Source organism: Citrus sinensis, chromosome 5, assembly GCF_022201045.2.
Source record: "Citrus sinensis cultivar Valencia sweet orange chromosome 5, DVS_A1.0, whole genome shotgun sequence".
NCBI lineage: Eukaryota > Viridiplantae > Streptophyta > Magnoliopsida > Sapindales > Rutaceae > Citrus > Citrus sinensis.
The window spans coordinates 33,397,941-33,419,495 of NC_068560.1; the positions used below are offsets into that span (position 1 = coordinate 33,397,941).

General features: G+C 35.1%; 2 protein-coding genes across 6 annotated transcripts; both read right to left on the reverse strand.

Moving 5' to 3' along the window:
* Window positions 1–3,838: 3,838 nt before the first annotated feature.
* On the reverse strand, window positions 3,839–14,517 carry LOC102622944 (uncharacterized). Of its 4 annotated transcripts, XR_008054494.1 has the most exons (18): window positions 13,977–14,516; window positions 13,841–13,883; window positions 13,343–13,464; window positions 12,463–12,570; window positions 10,820–10,964; window positions 10,583–10,675; window positions 9,950–10,042; window positions 9,349–9,844; window positions 8,975–9,117; window positions 8,236–8,603; window positions 7,207–7,374; window positions 6,695–6,985; window positions 6,088–6,519; window positions 5,954–5,998; window positions 5,785–5,870; window positions 4,808–4,870; window positions 4,610–4,706; window positions 4,313–4,364 (listed from the first exon to the last, which is right to left on the reverse strand). XR_008054494.1 is itself a non-coding variant. In XM_052440474.1 (17 exons), the coding sequence occupies exons 1-17, from the start codon at window positions 14,157–14,159 to the stop codon at window positions 4,257–4,259; spliced, it is 3,021 nt and encodes a 1,006-aa protein (XP_052296434.1). In that variant the 5' UTR covers window positions 14,160–14,515; the 3' UTR covers window positions 3,839–4,256. The 4 variants fall into 4 exon arrangements, 3 of the variants coding, with proteins under 3 accessions (XP_052296434.1, XP_052296433.1, XP_052296435.1); XM_052440474.1 differs by lacking the exon at window positions 4,808–4,870 and having other exon boundaries at window positions 3,839–4,364; window positions 13,977–14,515; XM_052440473.1 differs by lacking the exons at window positions 4,313–4,364; window positions 4,610–4,706; window positions 4,808–4,870 and adding exons at window positions 4,877–5,234; window positions 5,422–5,583 and having other exon boundaries at window positions 13,977–14,517.
* A 131-nt stretch (window positions 14,518–14,648) lies between these two features.
* Window positions 14,649–21,537, reverse strand: LOC102623414 (ubinuclein-1). Of its 2 annotated transcripts, none has more exons than XM_052440476.1 (13): window positions 20,991–21,537; window positions 20,512–20,598; window positions 20,260–20,352; window positions 20,040–20,116; window positions 18,577–19,177; window positions 18,295–18,394; window positions 18,073–18,182; window positions 17,839–17,922; window positions 17,470–17,595; window positions 16,990–17,127; window positions 16,830–16,877; window positions 16,318–16,419; window positions 14,649–15,408 (listed from the first exon to the last, which is right to left on the reverse strand). In XM_052440476.1, the coding sequence occupies exons 1-13, from the start codon at window positions 21,450–21,452 to the stop codon at window positions 14,932–14,934; spliced, it is 2,505 nt and encodes an 834-aa protein (XP_052296436.1). In that variant the 5' UTR covers window positions 21,453–21,537; the 3' UTR covers window positions 14,649–14,931. The 2 variants fall into 2 exon arrangements, with proteins under 2 accessions (XP_052296436.1, XP_015384186.2); XM_015528700.3 differs by having other exon boundaries at window positions 17,839–17,925; window positions 20,991–21,533.
* Between the last annotated feature and the right edge of the window lie 18 nt (window positions 21,538–21,555).

Here is a 21,555-nt window from a genome sequence, read left to right on the forward strand (position 1 = left end):
TTGCGCTTTAATATTATTGGGAATGAATACGAGTGGCGACATTACACATTTGTATTTAGTAAAACTATAAAAGATTCACGCATTTGATTGGTATCAACTAATTCAAAACATGCATTTGACTATTTTAAGAATGAATTTTTAACAAGAAAAAGAATACAGTTCATTTGAAAAAAGTAAAATATTATTCATCAATATTTTCCTTTAAAAATATATTCATGTCCTTGAAGCATTTTATTTTAGGTCATTATACCTTAATGATAGTCTATTTGATTAAATTTTGGATGCTTAATCAATTTATCCTGCTGTTGGAAAGACAAACTTCAGTTTACTTATTTGATAAATTTTACAAGAGTAAAAATTCATTTAATCTTAATATTTTAATATTAGTACTTGTTTAGTTCCTCTATTTTAAAAAATATCTCAAAACACCCTCGACGTCACCCCCGTTACTGTTAATTTTAAAATCATGACGGTAAAAATATATTTTTCTCGTTAAAATTTAAAATTAAAAATGCCTTCAAATCTGGAAGTCTTTATCATTGTTCAATTCAATCCCGTCATTAGACCCATGGGACAATGCTAGTGAGCTTAAAACTCTCATCATAATACTTGTGCCTTCCAAAGACATTTTTCAAGATATCGTTGATAAGGGATACAAGATTCAAGCAATCAGGATCATAAGCATCCTCCACACCTTTGCCTAAAAATCGAACTGAAATACTAATTTGACTCATTTTGAATCTTGTAACACAAAGATGAAGAAAAAAAATCAAAAACATAAAACTATTACATATGAATTCATAAAATACAAAATCAACATTATAGAACTTTGTATGATTATGATTTTTTTTTCCAAAAAAATTCAATCAAGTGAAGTTAAAATAATTTCTTTCCAATTACAAATCCATTCCACTACTAATATTAAGCTATGAAACAACCATGAAAGGGTTAAAAAGGTAAAAAAACAAAAACAAAAACCGTTAAAACTTTTGGCATATGGAATTTTAGTTTTGTGAAGAAATATCCATTCAAGTGAAAACAAATGATGATTTCTTTTCATTGAAATACACATTGGAAGATTAAAAAATAAATAAATAAATAAACAAGACCAATATAACACGTATCAGAGTAAGCCAATTTCTTTCGCTGACAGTTTTGACATCAACTGCAAGACTACACTTCCAGTAGAAAAAATTTTATAGCGAGAAAATTTGGTAAGAACCTTAAAAATTCAAGTCGTTTAAGTTCTTAAAGCTAGGGTTTTGAACAATATAAGTGTGAAAATATGATTTTACTATTATGAATCTAGGTTATCGTAATAGTTTTTTTTATTTTAAATTTTAACAAGAAAAATATATTTTTACCCTCATGAATCTAGAATTAACAGTAACAAAAGTGACGTCGAGAGTGTTTTGAGGCATTTAAAAAAATAGAGAGATTAAACAGATACTAATCTTAAAATATAAAGACCAAATAAGTTTTTACCCATTTTACAATTCTTGAAATAATGAAATTATAATAACCTAACTTTAATTTATTTAAAAAAAATGTTATTTTTAATAATTGACTACTGATAAGAAGGGTCAATTTCACTTTTCTCCCTGAAGTTTGACATATTTTCAGTGAGATGGTTAAGATGATTTTATTAATAAAATCACACTAAGGAATTTCAATATTTGTTGTTTATCAGGTTGTTAAGGCCAATGTTGCAATAGTAAAACTTTTGAAAATTTAAATTAAATCTATCTTTTCTTTCCTTCTTTTTTTTTCCCCTTTTTTTGGAAGAAAATTCTTTCTTCTATTTTAATTTCATAAAGCATATTAAAAAAAATTCATAAAACAAGTATTTTCCCTGTTAACGCCAACAAAAACCACCCAAAATCCTCACTCCAGGCAAAGGTTTTGGTTGCGATTGAGGATATTTATTGCTCAGGTGTGCTCGCTGGAATCTAATGAATCTATTGGTTGGTTGGATTGACGACAACGATGGCTAGCTTAGCGGCGACGAACGAGTGGTAGAGGAAGGTTGGGTTTTGGCTAGCAATTGCTGGCAAGTTGTCTGACGCTGGAAAGGACGAGGGAGTGGTGATGGTGGGAGATGGCATTGGTAATGGCATGGCGCTTTTTTTTTTTTTTTTTTAAATAAATGGTTTATTTCCAAGTTAAACGGCAAAAGCTCTTCCTATGTTTTTTTTTTTAAATTTATTTGTTATTTTTAGTTAATGCTTTAATTTGAGAGCTACGGTTTGAGTCCATTGATTTGAGTTGTTTTTTAGAACTAATTGTGATAGCAAATTAGATTTTGAGAGGAATCTTTTATTCTTTAAAATGGCTTTTTGATTTGTGATTGGATTTGCAAGAAAATTTGTAGATTTTGAGTCGATAGATAGAACAAATTAAAGAGATTGATCAAATTAAAGAGATTGATAAAAATCTTGGGATTTGAATGGAAATTGTATTTTGGAGAATAAAAGGATAATTTTGTTTATTGAGCTGGTAGAAGAGATCGTAAAATATAAAAAATAAAAATGTGATAACATTTTAATTTTAAAAATTATAATTCAATAGTTTTCTTTTTGGGTAATTTTTAAAAACCTCCCCTGAGATTTGGGCTTGTTGCAAGTAGATGGCGAGAATTGATTTATTTGTAAAAAATCCCCTACCGTCAGTTAAGTTTAACATTGACCGTTAGTTGACCGTGCAAAGACAATATTACCCTTACCCTTAACAATAGTTTGTAAACGAAAATAACTAAAAAAAAACCAAAATTATTGGTGCAAAAAGCACAAACCCTATTTTTTGATAATTTTATCCTTGTCAATTCTAAAAATTTACAATATCATAGTTAAAGATTATGACTATTTCATTTTTAAATTTTTAATTTTATCTTTCTTGTAGGAATTTTAAGGAAATATCAATAATTTAAAAAAGATTTTTTAATTTTTTAATTTTAACTTTTTTATAGAAACTTTAAGAAAATATCAATAATTTAAAAAGTGTAAAATAGCTAATAATTTTGGTTTTTTTTATAGTTATTTTCGTTTACAAACTATTGTTAAGGGTAAGGGTAATATTATCTTTGCACGGTCAACTAACGGTCAATGTTAAACTTAACTGACGGTAGGAGGTTTTTTACAAATAAATCAATTATCGCCATCTACTTGCAACAAGCCCAAACCTCAGGGGAGGTTTTTAAAAATTACCCTTTTCTTTTTCATTTTTCTTAATTTTTCTCTTTCATCTTCTCTGTTTTCCTTTTTCTTTATTCGTCTTCGTTTTCTACTCTTCTCTCCCCTTCTTTCCCGTCTTCTTTTCTTGCTTATTTCTTCCGGCTTCTGCTTCAGAGCAGTACTACGGGTAATATGGTTGATTCAGATGATTTCGTATATCGTAAAAATAAACAAAAAAAATCAATTTTAAAATAATAAGCCATTTGGATGTAAAGTGAAACTTATTAAATATTTGAGAGGCATTTTTAAATTTATTGAAACATTTGGGTGTGAGTGAAAGTAGAAAAAATAAATAGAGGTTTGACTCTTGTCATTGAGTTGGTCCTAATATAAATGGACAAATATAGTTTTACTTTTCTAACTGTTAAAGTTAATTGAGAGATGACACATTTTAGGAGGTAAATTAGCAAAACTAAAAATTTCATATTTTTAGGGACTAAATTACATTTTACCCTTAAAAATATCGAATATGGGAAAAAGAAATATCCTGATTGGCGGACTTGTATTTTTTTTTTCAATTTTACTGTTCTGCTGTGTAATTTTAATTTTATGCGATTCAAAAATATTTATCAAATAACTATTTTACTGAAAATATTAATATGCATAATTGCATATATGATTAGATTAGTGAAAAAAAGAGACATGTAACGTGTTGTTGTAATCTGAGGATGCATGGAAGCTATGTGCACCTTAATAAGTCCGCCCACAATAGTTTCCACTGAGAATAACTCTACAGACTCGGGAATAAAAATCCACAGCGATTACTAATTACAATGCAAAATCAGAAGAAATATGTTACACATTTACAGTACCTGAAATGGAATCTGCAGCCCATTTTCACATTAGCAAGCCGTTTGGATCAAAAAAATGATTTACGGACTCAAAAGCAGACGTTGCACTTGGTACAAGAGCTACCATATCTACCTGTGCATCCTCTTGCTTCTTTTCCTCCATCACGCCCATTTTCAAACTGGTGAAGCTTCTGTTGACACTAGAGGTTATGGGATTCAAGCAGTGTTATCAATCTCAGGATCTCTCTCTTAATTGAACTAACTTTTCTAAACATGCTGCTTCTGATTTAGCTCTGTCAATGATCTTTTGCCTCCCTGACAAATCTTCTTCATAACTAACCACCTGCATGTGCAAATATACAAAGCATAACCATCATATCAAAACCTGATTTAAGGCAAGCCCACGAGTGTTTTCAACATAGCAAGCGTATATTAGTTTATGGAAAAACACCAATTTCTTATTTCTCCTCTTATATTGTAATTTGTCGACAGAAAAGGGTCTTTAAAGAAACTAAACAACAAGAAGACCACTTAAACGTCCGGAATGCAACGAAAGCATAAATGATTCAGATGAGTAATAGCTGAAACCTGAGATTCAGTTTGCGTTTCACTAAAAGGTTCATATATGCCTGAACCAACACCCTTGGAGTTGAAGGGATTTTGGATGTCATTCTTTTTCAGAGTCCTGAAAAGAGCAAAGATATTACTTGTGTTACAAAGAAGACGAAGCTTAGATTACAGTCATAGATAATTCGAGCATACAATCTTGTGAGAATAAGAATATACTATGGAATTTCCAGCTTCTGATTTCTGAAGATGATGAAGGTCAGCAATGAAAGGATTTAGCATCTGAAACATTTTAATATTTCAATAACTGCCAAATAATTGCCTAGGAAGACAAAAATTATGATATAGTATCCCAAGTACTGAAACATGATCTGGCAGCGAGCTGTGGGGCCCACATCATCGCCCCACAAACACAAGCTTGACACGCACGCTGTCGCGCACGAGAGTCCTGATCTGGTGTGTGCTGTTGCATGCCTTTCAGCAAAATTACTTTTCATATTGGAAATCTGTGAATGCATCACAAGGTCCACAACCATGCACTGATAAATTGAGTGGAGGGTATCAAGGAAATATCTGTGATTCATAAACCATTAAGCGTTCTAGGCCTCTTTGCTGCTGTCTTATAGGAATCCTTTGATTGTTCATCCTAAAACGAAAACGAAAACATATTAAGAAGACACATTTTTCTCTTTCAATGCAATCCATTTCTCTGCATTGAAAATGATTTCTCTTCAACACACTTTACTCTTCAACATCATCGCTTTGTGTTGAAGCAAATTTCTCTGCAGTGCAGTATATTGTCTTAAATGCAGAGTAGTTGAAGAGAAATGCACCGTGGAAAAGAGAATGATGTTTGCCCTATAGCTGAGTCCCTCCCACAATCTATTTCAATCCCAATATCATTCATTTCTTCATAGAGATCTTCCAAACAGCATTTGGAAGACCACTCTGTGAAAAACACCTGAAGGAAATGCGCCAAGAAAGACTTCTCCAGCCTTCAACCATTGTTTGAAAGAAAATGAAAAAAAGTAAAGAATAGATGGTCTCTCTTAATGATTGATAGGTCTAGATGGTTTCTCTTAATGATTGATAGGTCAAGCTTTCTCTCTTATAACAAACATAACCATGGCAAAAGAAAAGCTAATAAAGATCATGAAAAATAAAGAAAAACTGTTTAAGATAATTAAAAATATCACCTGTTTGACCACTGTCTAGATAGTCCAATGACAGAGTTAAAATCTGTATGGTTCTGGCCCAGCACCGAGCAGTCAGATGGAAAAAGCTGTTCCAAGATCAAGGATGAAAACAGAAGCAAAAATCAACAGTATATAGAAATTAAACAATAATGATCAGACTGTAGGATACACTTTTGTCACATTCTGACCTCTCCGGCGACTTAAGATCTTGAACCTAACCATGGTAGCAGATATAAAGTAGTCAACAAAGAAAGGTAAACTCAATGACAACATTTAATAAAATGAAAGAGGATCTTTATTTACCTTACTAGTCTGCTCCACCAAGTCCTCAATAACAGCAGCTACATCTGAACCAATATGAGGAACTTCCCCATTATCTTTTGACATACTGTCTCCATTATAATTCGTACTGCGGTGAGGATCTTTTAAATGTACTCCAGGAAGAGTATCATGGTCCTCATCTTCTGAAATCCTTGCTCTTTTATTGTGAGCACTTGTTTGGTTTGCCTCATCCCTAAGGTTATCACTTCTAGTAATATCATCAATTTTATGAACCATAGTTTGAGGTGATGAGGATTGTAGGCCACCCAGTGGATTAATAAACTGAGATGGTTCATCTGCAGATGACATTTGAACAGATTGCATAGGAAACTGGCTCACAGTGCACAACCCCGCCTCTCGGTCATGAGTAGTAACTTCTTTGGGAGAAAAATGATCCAGTGAAACAACTTCATTCTGTCAAACAGTTAATATGGTGCACATGTATGTTGTGAATAGCTGTGACTTCCAAATTAACAGCCAAACAAAAACTGAAGCATGCATGATATTGTTGGACAACACAACACACATGTCCCCCCAAAGGAGGAGAAGTAGAGGGAAGAGGAAGAGAAAAAGAGAATCAGGAATATACCTGCCTGACACATTCATATATCCACTCAGATGTAATTGAGGGTATCCCCCATTTACAAGCAGCCTCATACTTCGGTCCATCAGAAAACTTACATAATAAACGGGTGACCTTTTTAGTTAATTTTTCCATGAACTTAGCTCCAAGAACAAAGCACAAATTTCTTAGTAGCACTCTATCTTTCTCCTCGTACTGTGAAACACAAAACCGAAACCTTTCAAACCCAGGCAAAGGAGTCTGACAGTGAAGTGGTGAATAGAGAATGTGACTACCAACATCCAACAAGCATCCATCCTTCAACAACAATGTTAGTCAGTAACATTAGTTGCCACAATGGCCTTAGCATATATCCAAAACAAGATAGTAAAGACGGTGAATGTCAACCCCCCCCCCCCCCCCCCCAAAAAAAAAGAGAGAGAGACAAAAACAGCAATATTGCAGCAATATAATTTATTGGATAAGGATAATGGAAGGAAATTTATATCATAAATGAACAAGGAAGTTTAATTACACACCTCTAAACAAGACCGAATCCAATGACTGGATACATAAGTTGTCTCGGAAGCATCTGCAGACTTGGGTATCACACCATGACACTCAATCGTAAAATGCACATTTTGTTTTGCGTCATCATTCACCACCTCTCCCCTCCCTTGATTCACCCATTGAACAATTTCAGCTCTCTGGCAGAACCAAAAAAAACCAAAACTAACAACTAAATATAACAGGAATTATCTAGAAAAATGGATTCCAATTCAAGAATAGAAGGAAAAAATGCAATCATATATATGTGCATTTACGAAAGTATATTGATGTGTTGGTATACACACATAATATGATAGAACAACACAAAGTAATCAACTAAAGGCTGCATTTGTCGAATACTGTAAACAGTCATTAGGTCTCCATACGTCCATCACAAGATCCATCTATATCCAATTTCTATACATACTGTAGGAATAATAGCTGATATCTAATGCCAATCAGGCCTTAAGCGCATAAGAAACCAGTATTACCTGGAAAATAGGGAGGTTCAGCTAATTCAACGTGCCTAACTCTTTAAATTCCGCATTAATCAAAGTGTACAATTGAAAAATAACAACATTCATAGTCATTTGGACATTCAAAAAGCAATCACTTTCATAATTAAATAATATGCAATTCCCACTTAGGTCATGTATGTGTATGTGTGTTATGTGGATTTTGGTTTCAAGTTTAGGAACCAAATCCAAACCTAACTAATGTCTACTTGTGTTTTGAAGTCCAAAAGGTTTAAATAGGAGATTTTCACCAACTCGTCAAGAAGAATTTTCTTTCCCATCTTTTAACTGCATTATATCTAGATATGATGAAGTTTCCACAGTAGCTCAACTAGTTTTTTCTACTTTGACAATCTGAGAGTATATCAGAACCAGAGGCATATTAATGATATTTTTTTTTTTTTTGAAAAGAGCATATTAATGATTTCAAAATCAAGAAATCAAGCAAAGGCCACAGTTATAGAGTAAAATCACATCAACTTAATATGCTCCTAAAAAACTTACCCTATCTTTAGGAAACGAATTCGAAAAAAAAAATATTTTCCCCCTAAATACTGTTGATAACTTCATATTTTGAAGATTTTGAACTCTGAAATCCTCTTTCGTCCTCAGCTGAGTCTTATTTTCATCACTTAAAGCTGAAAGTAGGTTTTGTTGCGATGGTACAGCAGTTGCTTCCAAAGAACTCTCTCTCTTCATGTGGATTTCTGCTCTCTCTTCCCTATTCTCCTCTAGTGACAATGGCATTCCAATTCCAGAGTTCGTACTCCGCAGCATCTCATCAGACGATAGACTATGCCGCACACTGGATTCTTTACCTTGATTCAAATTGTTCGTGCACAAAGGAGCTCCTTTGGTGGACCATGCAGACTCTGTATAAGTTAATGAGCACTCAGATAACACAATTAACACAATTTAGCCAGTTAAATCTAGTATTTTCAAAAAAGGATCTCCTTCCTTAAATATCACACAAGTTTAAACCAAATCCCTCCCAACTCTGGTGTGAGCGGGATTCAAGCCCTCTGATACCAAGAGGTTTTACTTGTTGAACCAACTAGCAACCACAAGTGTAGTCTATATAACTGAAAGCAGCCTTTCATACAAAGAGTTTGATGCTCATAAGCTTATTGGTAATAGATATCAATTTAACGTAGTTACAATATGCAATAAAACAAACACTGCAGAAACATCTTATCGTATATCAAGCACATCAACAGCATCAGTGCCAGCATACTTAGCAAACCTTTAGGAAGAAGCAAGTCATAAGCAACATGCCTCTGCAGAATACTGATTTCTCTCCTTTCACGATCACAGTCTTCAAGCCAGGTGGATTTAACCACCTGAATGATACCCAAAGATGCAAGGCTCCTTATCTCCCTTTTGTCACTGAAAAATCATGACACAGAACACTACGAGATAAAGTGCAAACCACTCAGAGAAAGATAACTTGCAGAATCACAGATCACCATTCCCAGTAGACAAACAATTGTAATAAAAGCATCATCAAACTGACCCCATTAGCATGCAAAACCTTTACTCGAAATGTACCATGAGGAAAATGAGCTAAAGAAGGAAACTCATGCATAATACATTTTTGTTTAAGTCAGAAAAACTTACGCCTCCGACAGAGTTCCAACTATTATGTGTGTCAACCCATTATTGTACGATACGTAACGGGAGCCACCACCTCTACGCACCATATTAACCAGTTTACGCATTTCAGAAGCTTCAAAGCCAACAAGTAATATTCTACAGTCTGACAAGTAGAGATCATTGTCTTCAGACTGAGAGTCATTAGCAACACAGACATCAAAGTTTGATTCATTTCTCATCTGTGCAGTTGAGGCCTCAACGGCCCCATCTTTAGACACAACAGGAGCATCCATATACATAGAAGGCATGCTCTGTGAGAAAGTAGCTTCAAGATCTTGATCTGCAAACCCAGTACAAGAAACAGAAAGAAGATTTGATTCTGTTGCCATGGAGGATGGTGCAGATAGTGCATTTCCAATTACCTTGACTTGGCTATGCTGCTTGGTCAAGGAACCCATTACAGTTTTTTTGGAAGATACAGAACTATCCTGAACAGTATAGGACTCCTCATTAAGACACGCTATTCACCAAGAGAGATAAATCCAACGTTAGATAAAATGCGAAAGATGTGTTACAAGAAAAGGGAAGAAAGAAATTAGAGGATACTAAGTAGTTTAAGTATTACCTCTCCTAGCCATGGATTGGTCAAACCATTTCCGATTTATAATATGAATGTGGCCCCATCTTTTGGCTACTTTGAATTTATCACCTTCTGGAGTGTATGGGAAGTTAAGAAAATAGATTCTGGACTAATGGCAACATGCTTATAAAAGCAAAGCAGCAAATCACACTAAGGAATTAAAAGCAGTGTCTTCAGTGAACTAGTCTTCATCATCTTTAAGAATGCAAGACGCCATAACATCATAAAAGTTCCAAAATTAAAGATTATAGAATTTCTGAATTCAAATGACTGCAGAAGAACTTGAATCAGTCTTTGAAAAAGACTCACTCCTGTGCAAGCATAAAACACAGATTCCAAACTGATATGGGAAAAATTTAACAAAGATTTAAAATTTTCAATCAAATAATTTCACTGAAATCACAGAACTTCAACAACATGAACATTCTTAGAAACATAAGGCCTTTCCTGGGGATGAAAACAGATTTTAACACATCACCAAAACAGATGCAGTAAGGCTTTACATACTGGGCATGAGCGCAGGTCTAAGATAAATCAAGAATGTATGCGTGCATGTGATCCAAAAAACACGGTGCTCATTTCAGCATTGGTCATTCACAAAGAATTACGTAAAGGATATGTCACAAATCAAATGTGTGCACTTTTTGGTTAACTCAGGAGAATATTTCCCACCATTCTGTACAATGAGTTTCTCCATCTCCTTCCGCTCGTCTGGGAGATGTAAGCTCATTAGCATTAAACAAAGGAATGGCTCATTATATGAGCCGGACAAAAAAAAGAGAGGAGAGATGTTAGATCCAATAGACAAAAATGCTGTATCTTAAGCAGCAGTAAACAAATAGAGAACATAGTAACCTGCAGGAATTCTGGTAACACATATCATCAATCCGGAGAAAGGAAGAACCTTGTACGATTCCTGAGGAACAACACGGTGCTCATTCCAACATTGGTATAACCAATTTACAGTAACAATTGGTTTCTTGAGAATATTTAAAGCCCACTGCATGAAGGGACAGTATTAAAAGAAAAATGATTGTATCTTAGCAAATGATATAACACCATTTACTCCTTTCAAATAAATAGCTTCTTTATATTATCTAGTCACACTTAATACTCTAATGAACACAATCTAAAATTGGCATATAATACCACCATACTCAAAATACACGCAAGACAGTTTTACATCAAAGCGAATCAAATTATCCCAGAATCAACTTTCCAACTTTGAATATATTTACCATGATCTAGATTTAGATTTGCAAACTTCCATTAGCAAAGTAAACATCACATGACAATCATTTATCCGTAACACAAAATTCATTGCACAACGAATGAACAAAACAAAAGGTTTTACAAATTTAATTCATATCACATTGACCACATCTTCAATCACCAGTTTCAAGTCAACGCACAAGTTTACAATACATGGCAAAAGGACTAAAACAACTAAAACAAACAAGAGTTTAATAAAAATCAAAATCACTATCACTATTCCACATCTTAGTGGCTACACCAAAACCCAGAAAATGCCAGAAAAGTTCTTATAAAATCTTGCTGTCATTGACTTTTTCTATGACATACAACAAAAATACTTTTTATTCACAAAACCGAACAAACCAGCAACAAGTACCAAGAAAATCAGTGGGAAGAGAGATACAGAAAATCCCCACCGAATGACAAGCAAACTAACAGACAAATTCAAATAGCAATCCCCAGGCTTGATAGCAAGGCAGGCATAAACCATGTCATAAGTAACCCAGCTTAAGGCAAGCAGTATAAGATCCCCAAAATGGACAATATTGGTGTCTCCATCATCTTAAGCATTCGGTGGCTACTGAACAAGGATTTCAAAGAAGCCTATGAAGGCATTACACAATTTAACTAGAGAAAGGCTAAAAAACAGATTACATTGAGCGTAAAAACTTGTTACTCCAATTTGATCTATATGCAACAAACTACAAATTGGTTGAACCATGATCCTGGAATGACTTCATTTTGTGTCCACTTCTTGTTTGAGCATTTGCTAGTCTTCCATAGAGCATGAACAATGAAAAAACATAATACTCTGGGAGAACAGAAATTTATTTATACAAAAAAATAATTGAACAATACTTCTCAGACCATATCCATTGGATAAGCAAGGGATATTATCTGACAAAATGCTATAAATCCGGCTCTGACAAACTCAAGACAGCCAGGTTCAGGCTTAAGAGTAGCCACTTTAGGGAAAAACTTATTTTTAATGCCTCCACTGCTTTGCTGAGACCAGTCCTAAATAAAGATACAACAAAAGAATATTTTCTCCTAATAAAACAGCAACTTTGTTCCAATTTAAAGTTAAAATAGTATTTATTTCCTACCTATGGCACCCAGAAATTTGCAAATGAATGCATAACAAGAGAGAAAGTGTGTCTGTATGTGTGTCAAGGCTCATTGATAAGAAGACAACTTTTAATATTTAAACTGACTAGACCACAGTCTTTAGGTAAGAGACATACCTTGTACTTTGCAGCCAAAACATTCTTTACGATGACGAAGCTAACATCCAAAGTTGCTTTGGTCTGCAGTACTCCTCCCATAGCTGTGACCAACTTTTCTATCTTAACCTGTAACACAATTAAAAGCAGTTGATACAATACAGCTTGATAAGCTAAAACAGCAAAAGAAAAAGGAAAATGCAGATAAAGGATATTACGATATTCAAAGTACCCTTAATGAATGAATAGGATAGGAAACTAAGCCAGTAGGACACATAGCATAACTCATTCACAAAACATTAAGTGATTTCATGTCAATCATTTTATAAAGGATAATTTTCTTTTTGTTTGCAAATCTGAACATTATTTTTCTCCTCTCAGGCAAGTGAGTGCAAGTATAGGGCAGCGTCAAGGGAACTAGAAGGAAAGTACTATTAGCTATTCTCAAAGGCCCAAGATAACCCAAACAAGCAGGTACGCAGCTACAAAAATTATAAAGTTCTTGAAACTGTTTCAAGCCTATTTTCGACAGTATATACTGAGCTTCACAACAGCTCGTCAATTGCTTTGATGAGTCCTCTCCCACTGACATCCACATTTTGTAGAAACACAGACAGACAACTCACTGCACAGAGATTTCAACATCCTGTACAGAGTGCTCAAGACACTAATTTTTAGAAACTCTCTGTGCAGAAGGCTGCTAAAACAGGTTTTATGTCCTCCACTGAGTATTCTCAGAGACTAATACCTCTTATATACATTCTTCACCTGATAAGTTTTCCCACCATGAAGCTAAAATTCTTGTTGCAGACAACATTTGGTAGTAAGAAAGGCCATATGCCCATATACCGCCACGAAACTACAAGAATGAACATAGGTGCATCTAACACAAGCACAATACCTTCTCATCCACATCAAAACCAGAGGCGAGTACTTTGACACCATCCATCGCAAGGCAACAAGTAAACCCTTGCTTTAGCAGAGCTCTATTTTCTTTTGCACAGGAAAGCACACACTGAGGACCTGTCCAAAAATGCACAAGCTTATGAAATTCAGCAACCAAAAGAAAATTAAAAAGTCCACTCACATATGAACCATTAAAATAAGAATAATAAGCAAGTGATTTCACAATTCTAAACATTCTACCTTGTAGATAGTCCACTTAAAACTCACAAGAATGATATTAAGTAAACATAGGGCTAATTCTTCACTAAAAATTTATTAAGTGTCTAAACATTTCTGATCAAGTTTTATGTTCTCATTTCGGTGATTCTATCTCTAACAAATTCAGTGAGGTCAATATGGTAATTTCAAAGTCAAACGAAAATTTTCAAATTACGAAATACAAATAAAAAAAATCAAAATGTAATACATAAGCCACCGAACTTATAATGCATACCTAACAAATTACATCCTTTCGCTCTAAGATCCTCAAATTTCTCCTGCCAAAAACCGAAAATTTAATAAAAAATTATTCGACGTAGGAAAAAAAAGGAGTTGAAGCGAAATGAAGTGGAAATGACGCGGGTAGTCACGTGATCGGAAGAGGAGATGACGTGGAAATCGTTGGGTCCAGTGCGAGAAGGATCACAGCAGAGTTCGACTTCAGCCCCGTTCAACTTGAGTGCGTCGAGAAGTGCGTCAAATATCTCCGGCGCCACCAGATTTCTCGACATGTACACTTTTGCTCCTTTGAATGGCTTCGGTTTCATCATCATCTCTTCAAAATTGAATTTTATTTATTTATTTATTATTACCGTTTTATAAAGATAGAGATGAGAATTGGGAGAGATGCGAATTGTTTTAAGTGAAGAGGAAATGTGACATGATATGGTGATGCATTGAGACGTATAAGTTAGGTTTTCAAGTGAAGAGTGGGAAATTTGGGGGTAATTATGAAGATATAAAAGGCGGGAAGGGGTTACGGTATCTGATGTACGTGAGGTGCGTGGCTTGTGATGGAGGCTGTCACTCTAATTTTGAATCTCTGGACCTCTGGTAAAGTGGCAGGCTGGTTGTCTCACGTAAAAGACGAAACTGCTCATCGGCAAAATGTTTAATTAACTAGAGCATTTTAGATTTTTCACTGTGCACGGAAAATGTTTTATTCTATTTAATTTTTAAATTTCTTTTTTATTCACTTGTTTTTTCTAGTTACTTCCAGGAAGAAATTCAGGATAATGAAAAAACAAAAAAAGGGCTGGAAATGCAAAGAAGGGGATTTGGCTTTCAAGCCATGCATAAATATTGAACATGGAAACAGGAAACTACAGCTTTCTATTTTCTCCGACTAAGATAAAAGACTCTAATCAACCCAACGCAATGCGACATCATTTACTTACAAAAATTCGTTAACTGATATGGCAACAATCAGTCGGTCAGAATGAATGAAGATTGAAGAAGACCCCAAAGAAAGAAAGAGAGAAGGGTGGTGGTGAAATAAAAAACTTTTGTGTTACATAGGATACGCTGTAAATTCCTAAAATCATGTCAGCTTGACTGCTCGAAATTTGAAGGAGTGTTCAACTGAAGATTTAATTTCTGGGGAAGAATTTCAGATTGCTTATGCGACTTGTGCCGTTCCTCGTTTGATTGGCCAGCCAACTTCTCTGGATGGAAATAAGTTCCATCCACCTCCTGCTCCGGCTTCCTCTTCACCTTTTTCTTTGTTATTGCACCATCCACCATCTTTGGTTCGTCCATAGAATTGATTGTAATTCCCTTCAACTTCTCGTGTTTCAGCCGGTCCAAGCTAGAAGCAGCATTTGCTGAGGGATTGGGTATCTTCATTGCAGCTGTTGTATTGCAAATCGGCTTGTTAGCCAAAGCTAAATTATGACCGCCTGAATCAGTAACCGATCTCTCCTTCATAAACTGTGACTGAGTAGTTGAGCTAGCCTCAACTCGAACAGTCTCTTCCTCTATTTTTGTGGCCAACATCTTTTTCCTCTTGATTTTCTCTTGATCCTTTCAAAACAAGTAAATAAATATAAATAAAGATCAAATATCGACTAACATACAACTCCCAAGGAAAAATAAATGATGAATGGCAATTGAAAGGGACCATAACGAGGGGCCGTAAAACCCCATTTAGGACTGCTGCACTGCCACAACACAGCAGTCCTAAACAACTCCTAAATCAGTAAAACTAAATTACATGAAGATGAAAGCATGATGTAAATGATGGTAAACTAAAGAAAACTTGATATTCTCTTTTATCAGGAGCTTCAAGAAAAGGAAACATAAATCTAATGAAGTTTCAACAACTCATCTGCCATCCCACTAATACAGCTAGGGAGAACATTGACGACTCTTTCCTTGAGAATATCGACTACTCTATTAAAAGAAAAAATTATAAACATCATATCTCCATAAAATAGAAGAGACTTGAGATACAGAATCTTTTCAAATGCGTAGTTGCAATGTCTAGCTCTATTGATCACTGACAGAATCTTTTGGAATATTACTAATTCTTATGATTTTTATTTAGTGTTTCTACTAGGATACAAAACAAAACACATATTATGTATAAGTCCATCACATCAACATTCTTCCCTGTCCTCCCCATTCTCCCAACAGGCACACAGCGACCTCCCTGTGCTTAAATCTTAGTACATCAAGCAATCCACGTTTGAATGAAAGTTTATATTACAAAAACAGCCAAACTCATAGATCCATTCAGGATATTCTAATTATCAATAATCCAAATTGGATTGCACAACTGACCAGGCCAACGTCCATATGATCTCACTATGAATTTCCAAAAGTCAAGAAAAACTATATACCACCTGTAAAAGATATATCTCCATCCAAAAGAAGAATAGCCTGTATAGGAAAATGCATAAAAGGATGAAAATATGAGTGGAATCAACATACCTTATGTCTGCTATACAGTTCCCTTTTCCTCTCCTTGGCTCTACAAATTGCACGTTTGATCCCATGGTTGTCCATGAAACCCTTTGGCCACAGTTCTGCCAGCTGCATCCCAGAAAGGACTCTAAAATGTCAAAACGCTTAATGACAAAGGTTGAAGAACTAATGAGTAGTGATAACAGTCAAGGACTTGGAAACATATCCGCTCAAAAAAAACATATACAAAATAATGACAGTGATAATAAAACTTCATGGGAGATATTCTGAAGACACAGAACAATTCTATTCTAATAAAAAATACATACTGTAATAAGCAAATCAAAATGTCCTGGAACACATTGAATAATAACATGGATTAGCGAGATGAGGTGGAGATCATAGAACCAGTAACCAAAAAAAGATTATCAGGCCAATGCCTCTGAGATCTAACGCAAGCCCAAATAATGCACAAAGAAAACGTTGGAATCAAACGAAATTGCATGATAAATTGAAGAACAATACGAGAAGTGAACAACCTCCAAATACAACTTTCTGATTTGCGGACCAGCATCTTCATCCAGCCCCTGTTACAATTAAACAATATAGACCAGAATAAGATACATAAGAAAGAAAATTATCCTATGGAAAGGAAAATTTCTCAAGAAACAAATAAAAAACGAATCACGAGATCAATACATCAACATAAAGGTCATATAGATCACAGATCTTGTCCTCCAGAGCAGAATCCATCCTATATTTTCTTTTAAGGACTCCTTTCTCTTCAGAACCAATTTCTTGAAAATCATCAGAAGCTCCAGCCTGTTGCTCAAATGCCTAAAAAGAAATAATGGAAACAAGTTAACACACGAAAATTTGAACTTCTTGATATGCATAATATACAGTATACAGAACAGAACAACAAACAAAAAGAGGATTGCTGCAAAAATAAAAAAGAATCAGATTTGGGGAGGAAAGACACAGTGGCCTTAACTTTTAAGGAAGCCTAAATTGATAAAGGCAACACTAAGCTGGGAGAAAAGTTTAGCAATATGTTTTTACTTGTCATGAATGTATAACTTTACTTTCACCGGCAAATAAAGCATAGCACCTAAATAACTACGCCAGAAAACCCAACTGAGGGAGTGAAAGAGAGGGAGAGAATTGAGCAGAACACACCTTAGACTCCAACGAAGGTACTCGCTCTTTTATCATCTCAACAACTTCCTTCTTTATCTGTTGAAACCTATTATCTTTCTCCTGCTTTGCTGACAAACCCATACTAATCATGATTTTTAAGTTTCTCTGTAGCAATTTTTTTTTTTTTTTAAAAGAGTCACATAATCAGTAAAAATCAAAATACTACTTATGCAGAAACAAAAATATTACTTGACCGACACTGAAATTAGGAAGTAGAAAATAAATAACCCATCAGAAACATAGTAGAAACATGCTACCTAAATTATCAAATTTCAAGAAGCTTTTATCACTTAGAGGAGGAAAGAATAGAGGTTTAAACAAACTTTATTCGCTTGCAAATGGAGATACCTTAAGTGTTCTAAGCTGTATTAAGTGTCCGAGGATACTCATGAGGCGATTAATTAACTCTTTTGATATCTTTCCCTGGCTTGCCTGCTGCAAATTTAAAAATAACATACTTATATTTCTTCACAGACCAGGGAAAAGAAACAAAGAAAAACAATGCAAGTAAGCCAAAACGTTTTTCTCGGTCATAGTATCAAGTTACAAGTGACTGCAATCATATCAATTTTTCTCCATTACCGCTAATCTAGCGACTTTGGCAAGCTTCAGCTTTATTTCTCTGGGCAATCTCCTTTTGACTGCCTGGGATGAATTATCAGCTTCTTGGTTTTCTATAGCGGGTGGTCTTGCTGTTATATTTTACAAAAAGAAAAATTAAAAAGATAAATAAATAATTAAAATAGAGGGATCTCCCAATTAATCATCTATGAATTTGATATTTAATAAAATATCAAAGCTTACATTCGGCAACCATCTTCTCCAACTCCCTGATGGCCTTTTCAAGCATCGAACCTTTTGGCCTTACACTTGAACCATCCTTTCTGTGCATATGTGAAGCTTTCTGCAAGGTATTAGACACAAAAATAAAAACCAGTAGCATTGGATTATCAAGTTCGGAGTCCAAACAGTTCCAAGTCCGGCAATGACCCAGTATAACTGAATACCACTTTTTGGTCCAACATGTGGCCAATACATTATTAAGTTATATAAAAATATAAAGGAAAGACGTCGAAAAGTACTTACTGTTGTTTGCAGGGGATGCTTGCCCTCAGAAACATTGATATCCAGCAGTTCATGACTGCCATTTTTTTCTCTTTGTCGAGCAGATGGTTCCAGGTCATCAATATTTTGCAGCAATTTCCCAGACTGGAATTTGGATTGTATATGTGCATTTTGATCATGATATTTCTGATGTGAAGCATCAGAAGGTCCACTAATGTCTTTCAATTTGTTGCTGACACTCTTTGACTGGAGATTTCCTGTTTTCAGCCTATCAGCATCCTTTGCCTCGGCTAGAGATACAGAAGCATCCCCATTCAAAACCTTAATAGATGAAGGATCCAAGGTCGTTTTATGATCACTAGATTTTTTCTTGGGAGAAATTCCAGAAGCATTCAATTGATTCTGGGGTCTCACTTCATCACAATGTGCACCACTTTTCGAGCCCAGATTTTGGGTGGGAATGTTTTTCCCAACTAACGGTGCTGACTTTGAGGTAGCTGCTTTAGTCAGTTTTGCATGTTTATTTGGCACACGACCATCATCATTCTGATTATGTGCCTTTGGCAAATCCTTTCTTCGCCTTTTCTTTGGTTGCTGATTAGGCATTATTGTAGGTTCGTTGCTTAAAAACGGAAAACAAAGGAAATTAGTAAACGTAATATAAAAGAACTTTTCAATAAATCAACTTAAATGTATTTAACTTCTCTTCCTCATTTAAAACATCTTCAACTTTGGGGCTCAGAGTAAACGAGAGTACAGCAGCAACGTAATCAAATTCAACTGATTGACACTATCTAACTGTAAAAACAGCTTGTGTTGAAACCCTAAGTTTACTGTCAACCACAAATCCCCTGGATAAAATTGGATTTTAATGCTTAATAAGAAACCGGAAGCATTCCCATTTCCTCCTTTTCCCGAACTAATAAGATATATTTTCCTAGAAAACCACCAATAATACCAGGTAAACCAGATCACAAAGAATTCCTGCAGCTAGCTGCTCAACTTTTTTCACCTTTTTGCCATCTTTGCTTTTGGTAAGCCGTAGTCAATCTATAAGGTCTAAAACTTGATCAACTTATGTAGTCATGGGTTCTCTGAGGGAAAAGATGGCTAAAAATGTAAGAAAAGGAATTTTCCGGATCAACAAGTTGTAATACTGAAGTTTCTTTGTCAAGGAAGCCATAAATGCTGTGGTGCTAAAGGACTTTCTTAACCTTTAGGATATCCTTACATATTCAGCAGCATTGCAGCATACGACACGAGCACTCAAGGCGCAAGTCCTATTTCATTAGTTGACAGCCAAAGTATTACACTACTTTTCGGCAGTTGCAAATTCACAAAGAAGTGTGCTATATGCCTATAACTATAATGAGATTTTGCATTCAAGTTCTTGAGCATCATTTTCTCCAACTGAAAATGAAAACTAATATATGATCAACTAAAGTAAATTGTGCAATCAATAAAGTGCGAATAAGAAAACTTACATGCGTTCCAACTTCCCCCTATTAACAAAGAAACCATCATGTTTTATTGCTGAATTATCAACTTCGAAATATTCATCCTGCACGGCAAATCACGAAGAAAAATCATACATAATTTAAAGCAAAAAAAATAAAATAAAATAATAGAAGAACACTATCAATTGCAGATGCAAAAAGATCAGCATAAACTTCCAATAAACAAATAATAGATACAAACACTAACCAGCTCAGCATCATCAATAAAAGAGTCTTCGGTATCATACTGATCGTCATCAGGAATATCATTTAGTTCTTCGTCATCACTACTATCCTTGCCCTGAGAAGGATTGGTAGTCACATTAGCATATTTAATTCCACATACATATCAGTTGCACTAAAAAAGTTGGCATATTGAGAACACTCATCCAAGCACTTGCTGGTGGAAAGCCAAAAGTCAATAAAACAACTTTAAAGTTGTCGATGCAATATAACATACCATGTAAAGACGTTCAATCTTCTCAATAACAGCACTGAAACGATTCGGAGCAGGTTCATCTTTCCCTTTATTTTCCTCCGCTTGTCCCTAAATAAATTCAAGTTCAAACTAAGAATTTAACTCCACATCACAAAATCAATACATAGATGCTCTACACAGAACACGCCAACACCACATAAACAAGCAAATCCATCTCATGTAATTTCAAACACTAATAAAACCACAAGCAAAAAGATTCATAACAAACTGGCATCAAAACAATTCCAAAATCAATCTAAGAGGTATATTAACTTGCCACAACTAATAATCATGAAAATAAAGTTCACCCTAAATTGTAACACTAATCATTCAAATCCAACTATGTGTCCGGATTACCTAAGGTTCTTGTTAGGTACGTTTTACAATGAATAATTTACATCATGCAATCAATCACTAAACACAAAATGTATTAACCAACAATGAAAAATTAAACGGCTTACAGTGGCTACACGGGACTCAATGTTGGGGCGGGGAACAGGTTGTGGGTCGGGAGTGGATTTGGAGGGAATTTTATTGGCTTTGTTAGCGTCTTTCATTAGCTTCTTCCACGACACGTACGTGGTCTCTCCGGGTCGGAGCTCCACCACAAACACTTGCCGGTCACCGGATTTCAGAAAAGACGAAGTAGGTTTCGACGACGATGACTCGCCGCCGCCTATGGAACTGCCAGGCCTATCTTCCTCCATCGACAAATCCAGGCCTGGTCTAGAGGATCGTGATTCTAGGGTATTCGAATTGGGGAATTCCACCATAATTTGAGAGACATATAATGGGTTCAATTGGCGAGAGAGAGAGATTGCGCGGGATAGTGAAACGTTTTTTTGGAGGGTTTTTGTCGTTTTTTTTATTTTTTTTCTTTTTACAGCGGTTTGATTTTCTTCTCTTTGAAATTTTTCTTGCATTTTCTTTCCGGAGAAAATTTCCAAGGGGGAAGGTGATGGGCCGCATTACTGGGTCCAACTACAAGCCCGTGGAGAATCACTGGTTGTAGTCCATTGAACTTTT

Coding starts and splice junctions, on each gene's coding strand:
- LOC102622944 (XM_052440473.1), bottom strand. CDS start 14,159: ATGATGATGAAACCGAAGCCATTCAAAGGAGCAAAAGTGTACATGTCG. Junction 10,676..10,819: donor TGTTACCAGAATTCCTGCAG/GTTACTATGTTC, acceptor TACATCTCCCAG/ACGAGCGGAAGGAGATGGAG. Junction 5,871..5,953: donor GGTCAGAATGTGACAAAAGT/GTATCCTACAGT, acceptor ATCTTGGAACAG/CTTTTTCCATCTGACTGCTC.
- LOC102623414 (XM_015528700.3), bottom strand. CDS start 21,452: ATGCAAGAAAAATTTCAAAGAGAAGAAAATCAAACCGCTGTAAAAAGA. Junction 20,599..20,990: donor TTGAGTCCCGTGTAGCCACT/GTAAGCCGTTTA, acceptor GAATTTATTTAG/GGACAAGCGGAGGAAAATAA. Junction 19,178..20,039: donor AGGGGGAAGTTGGAACGCAT/GTAAGTTTTCTT, acceptor TCCGTTTTTAAG/CAACGAACCTACAATAATGC.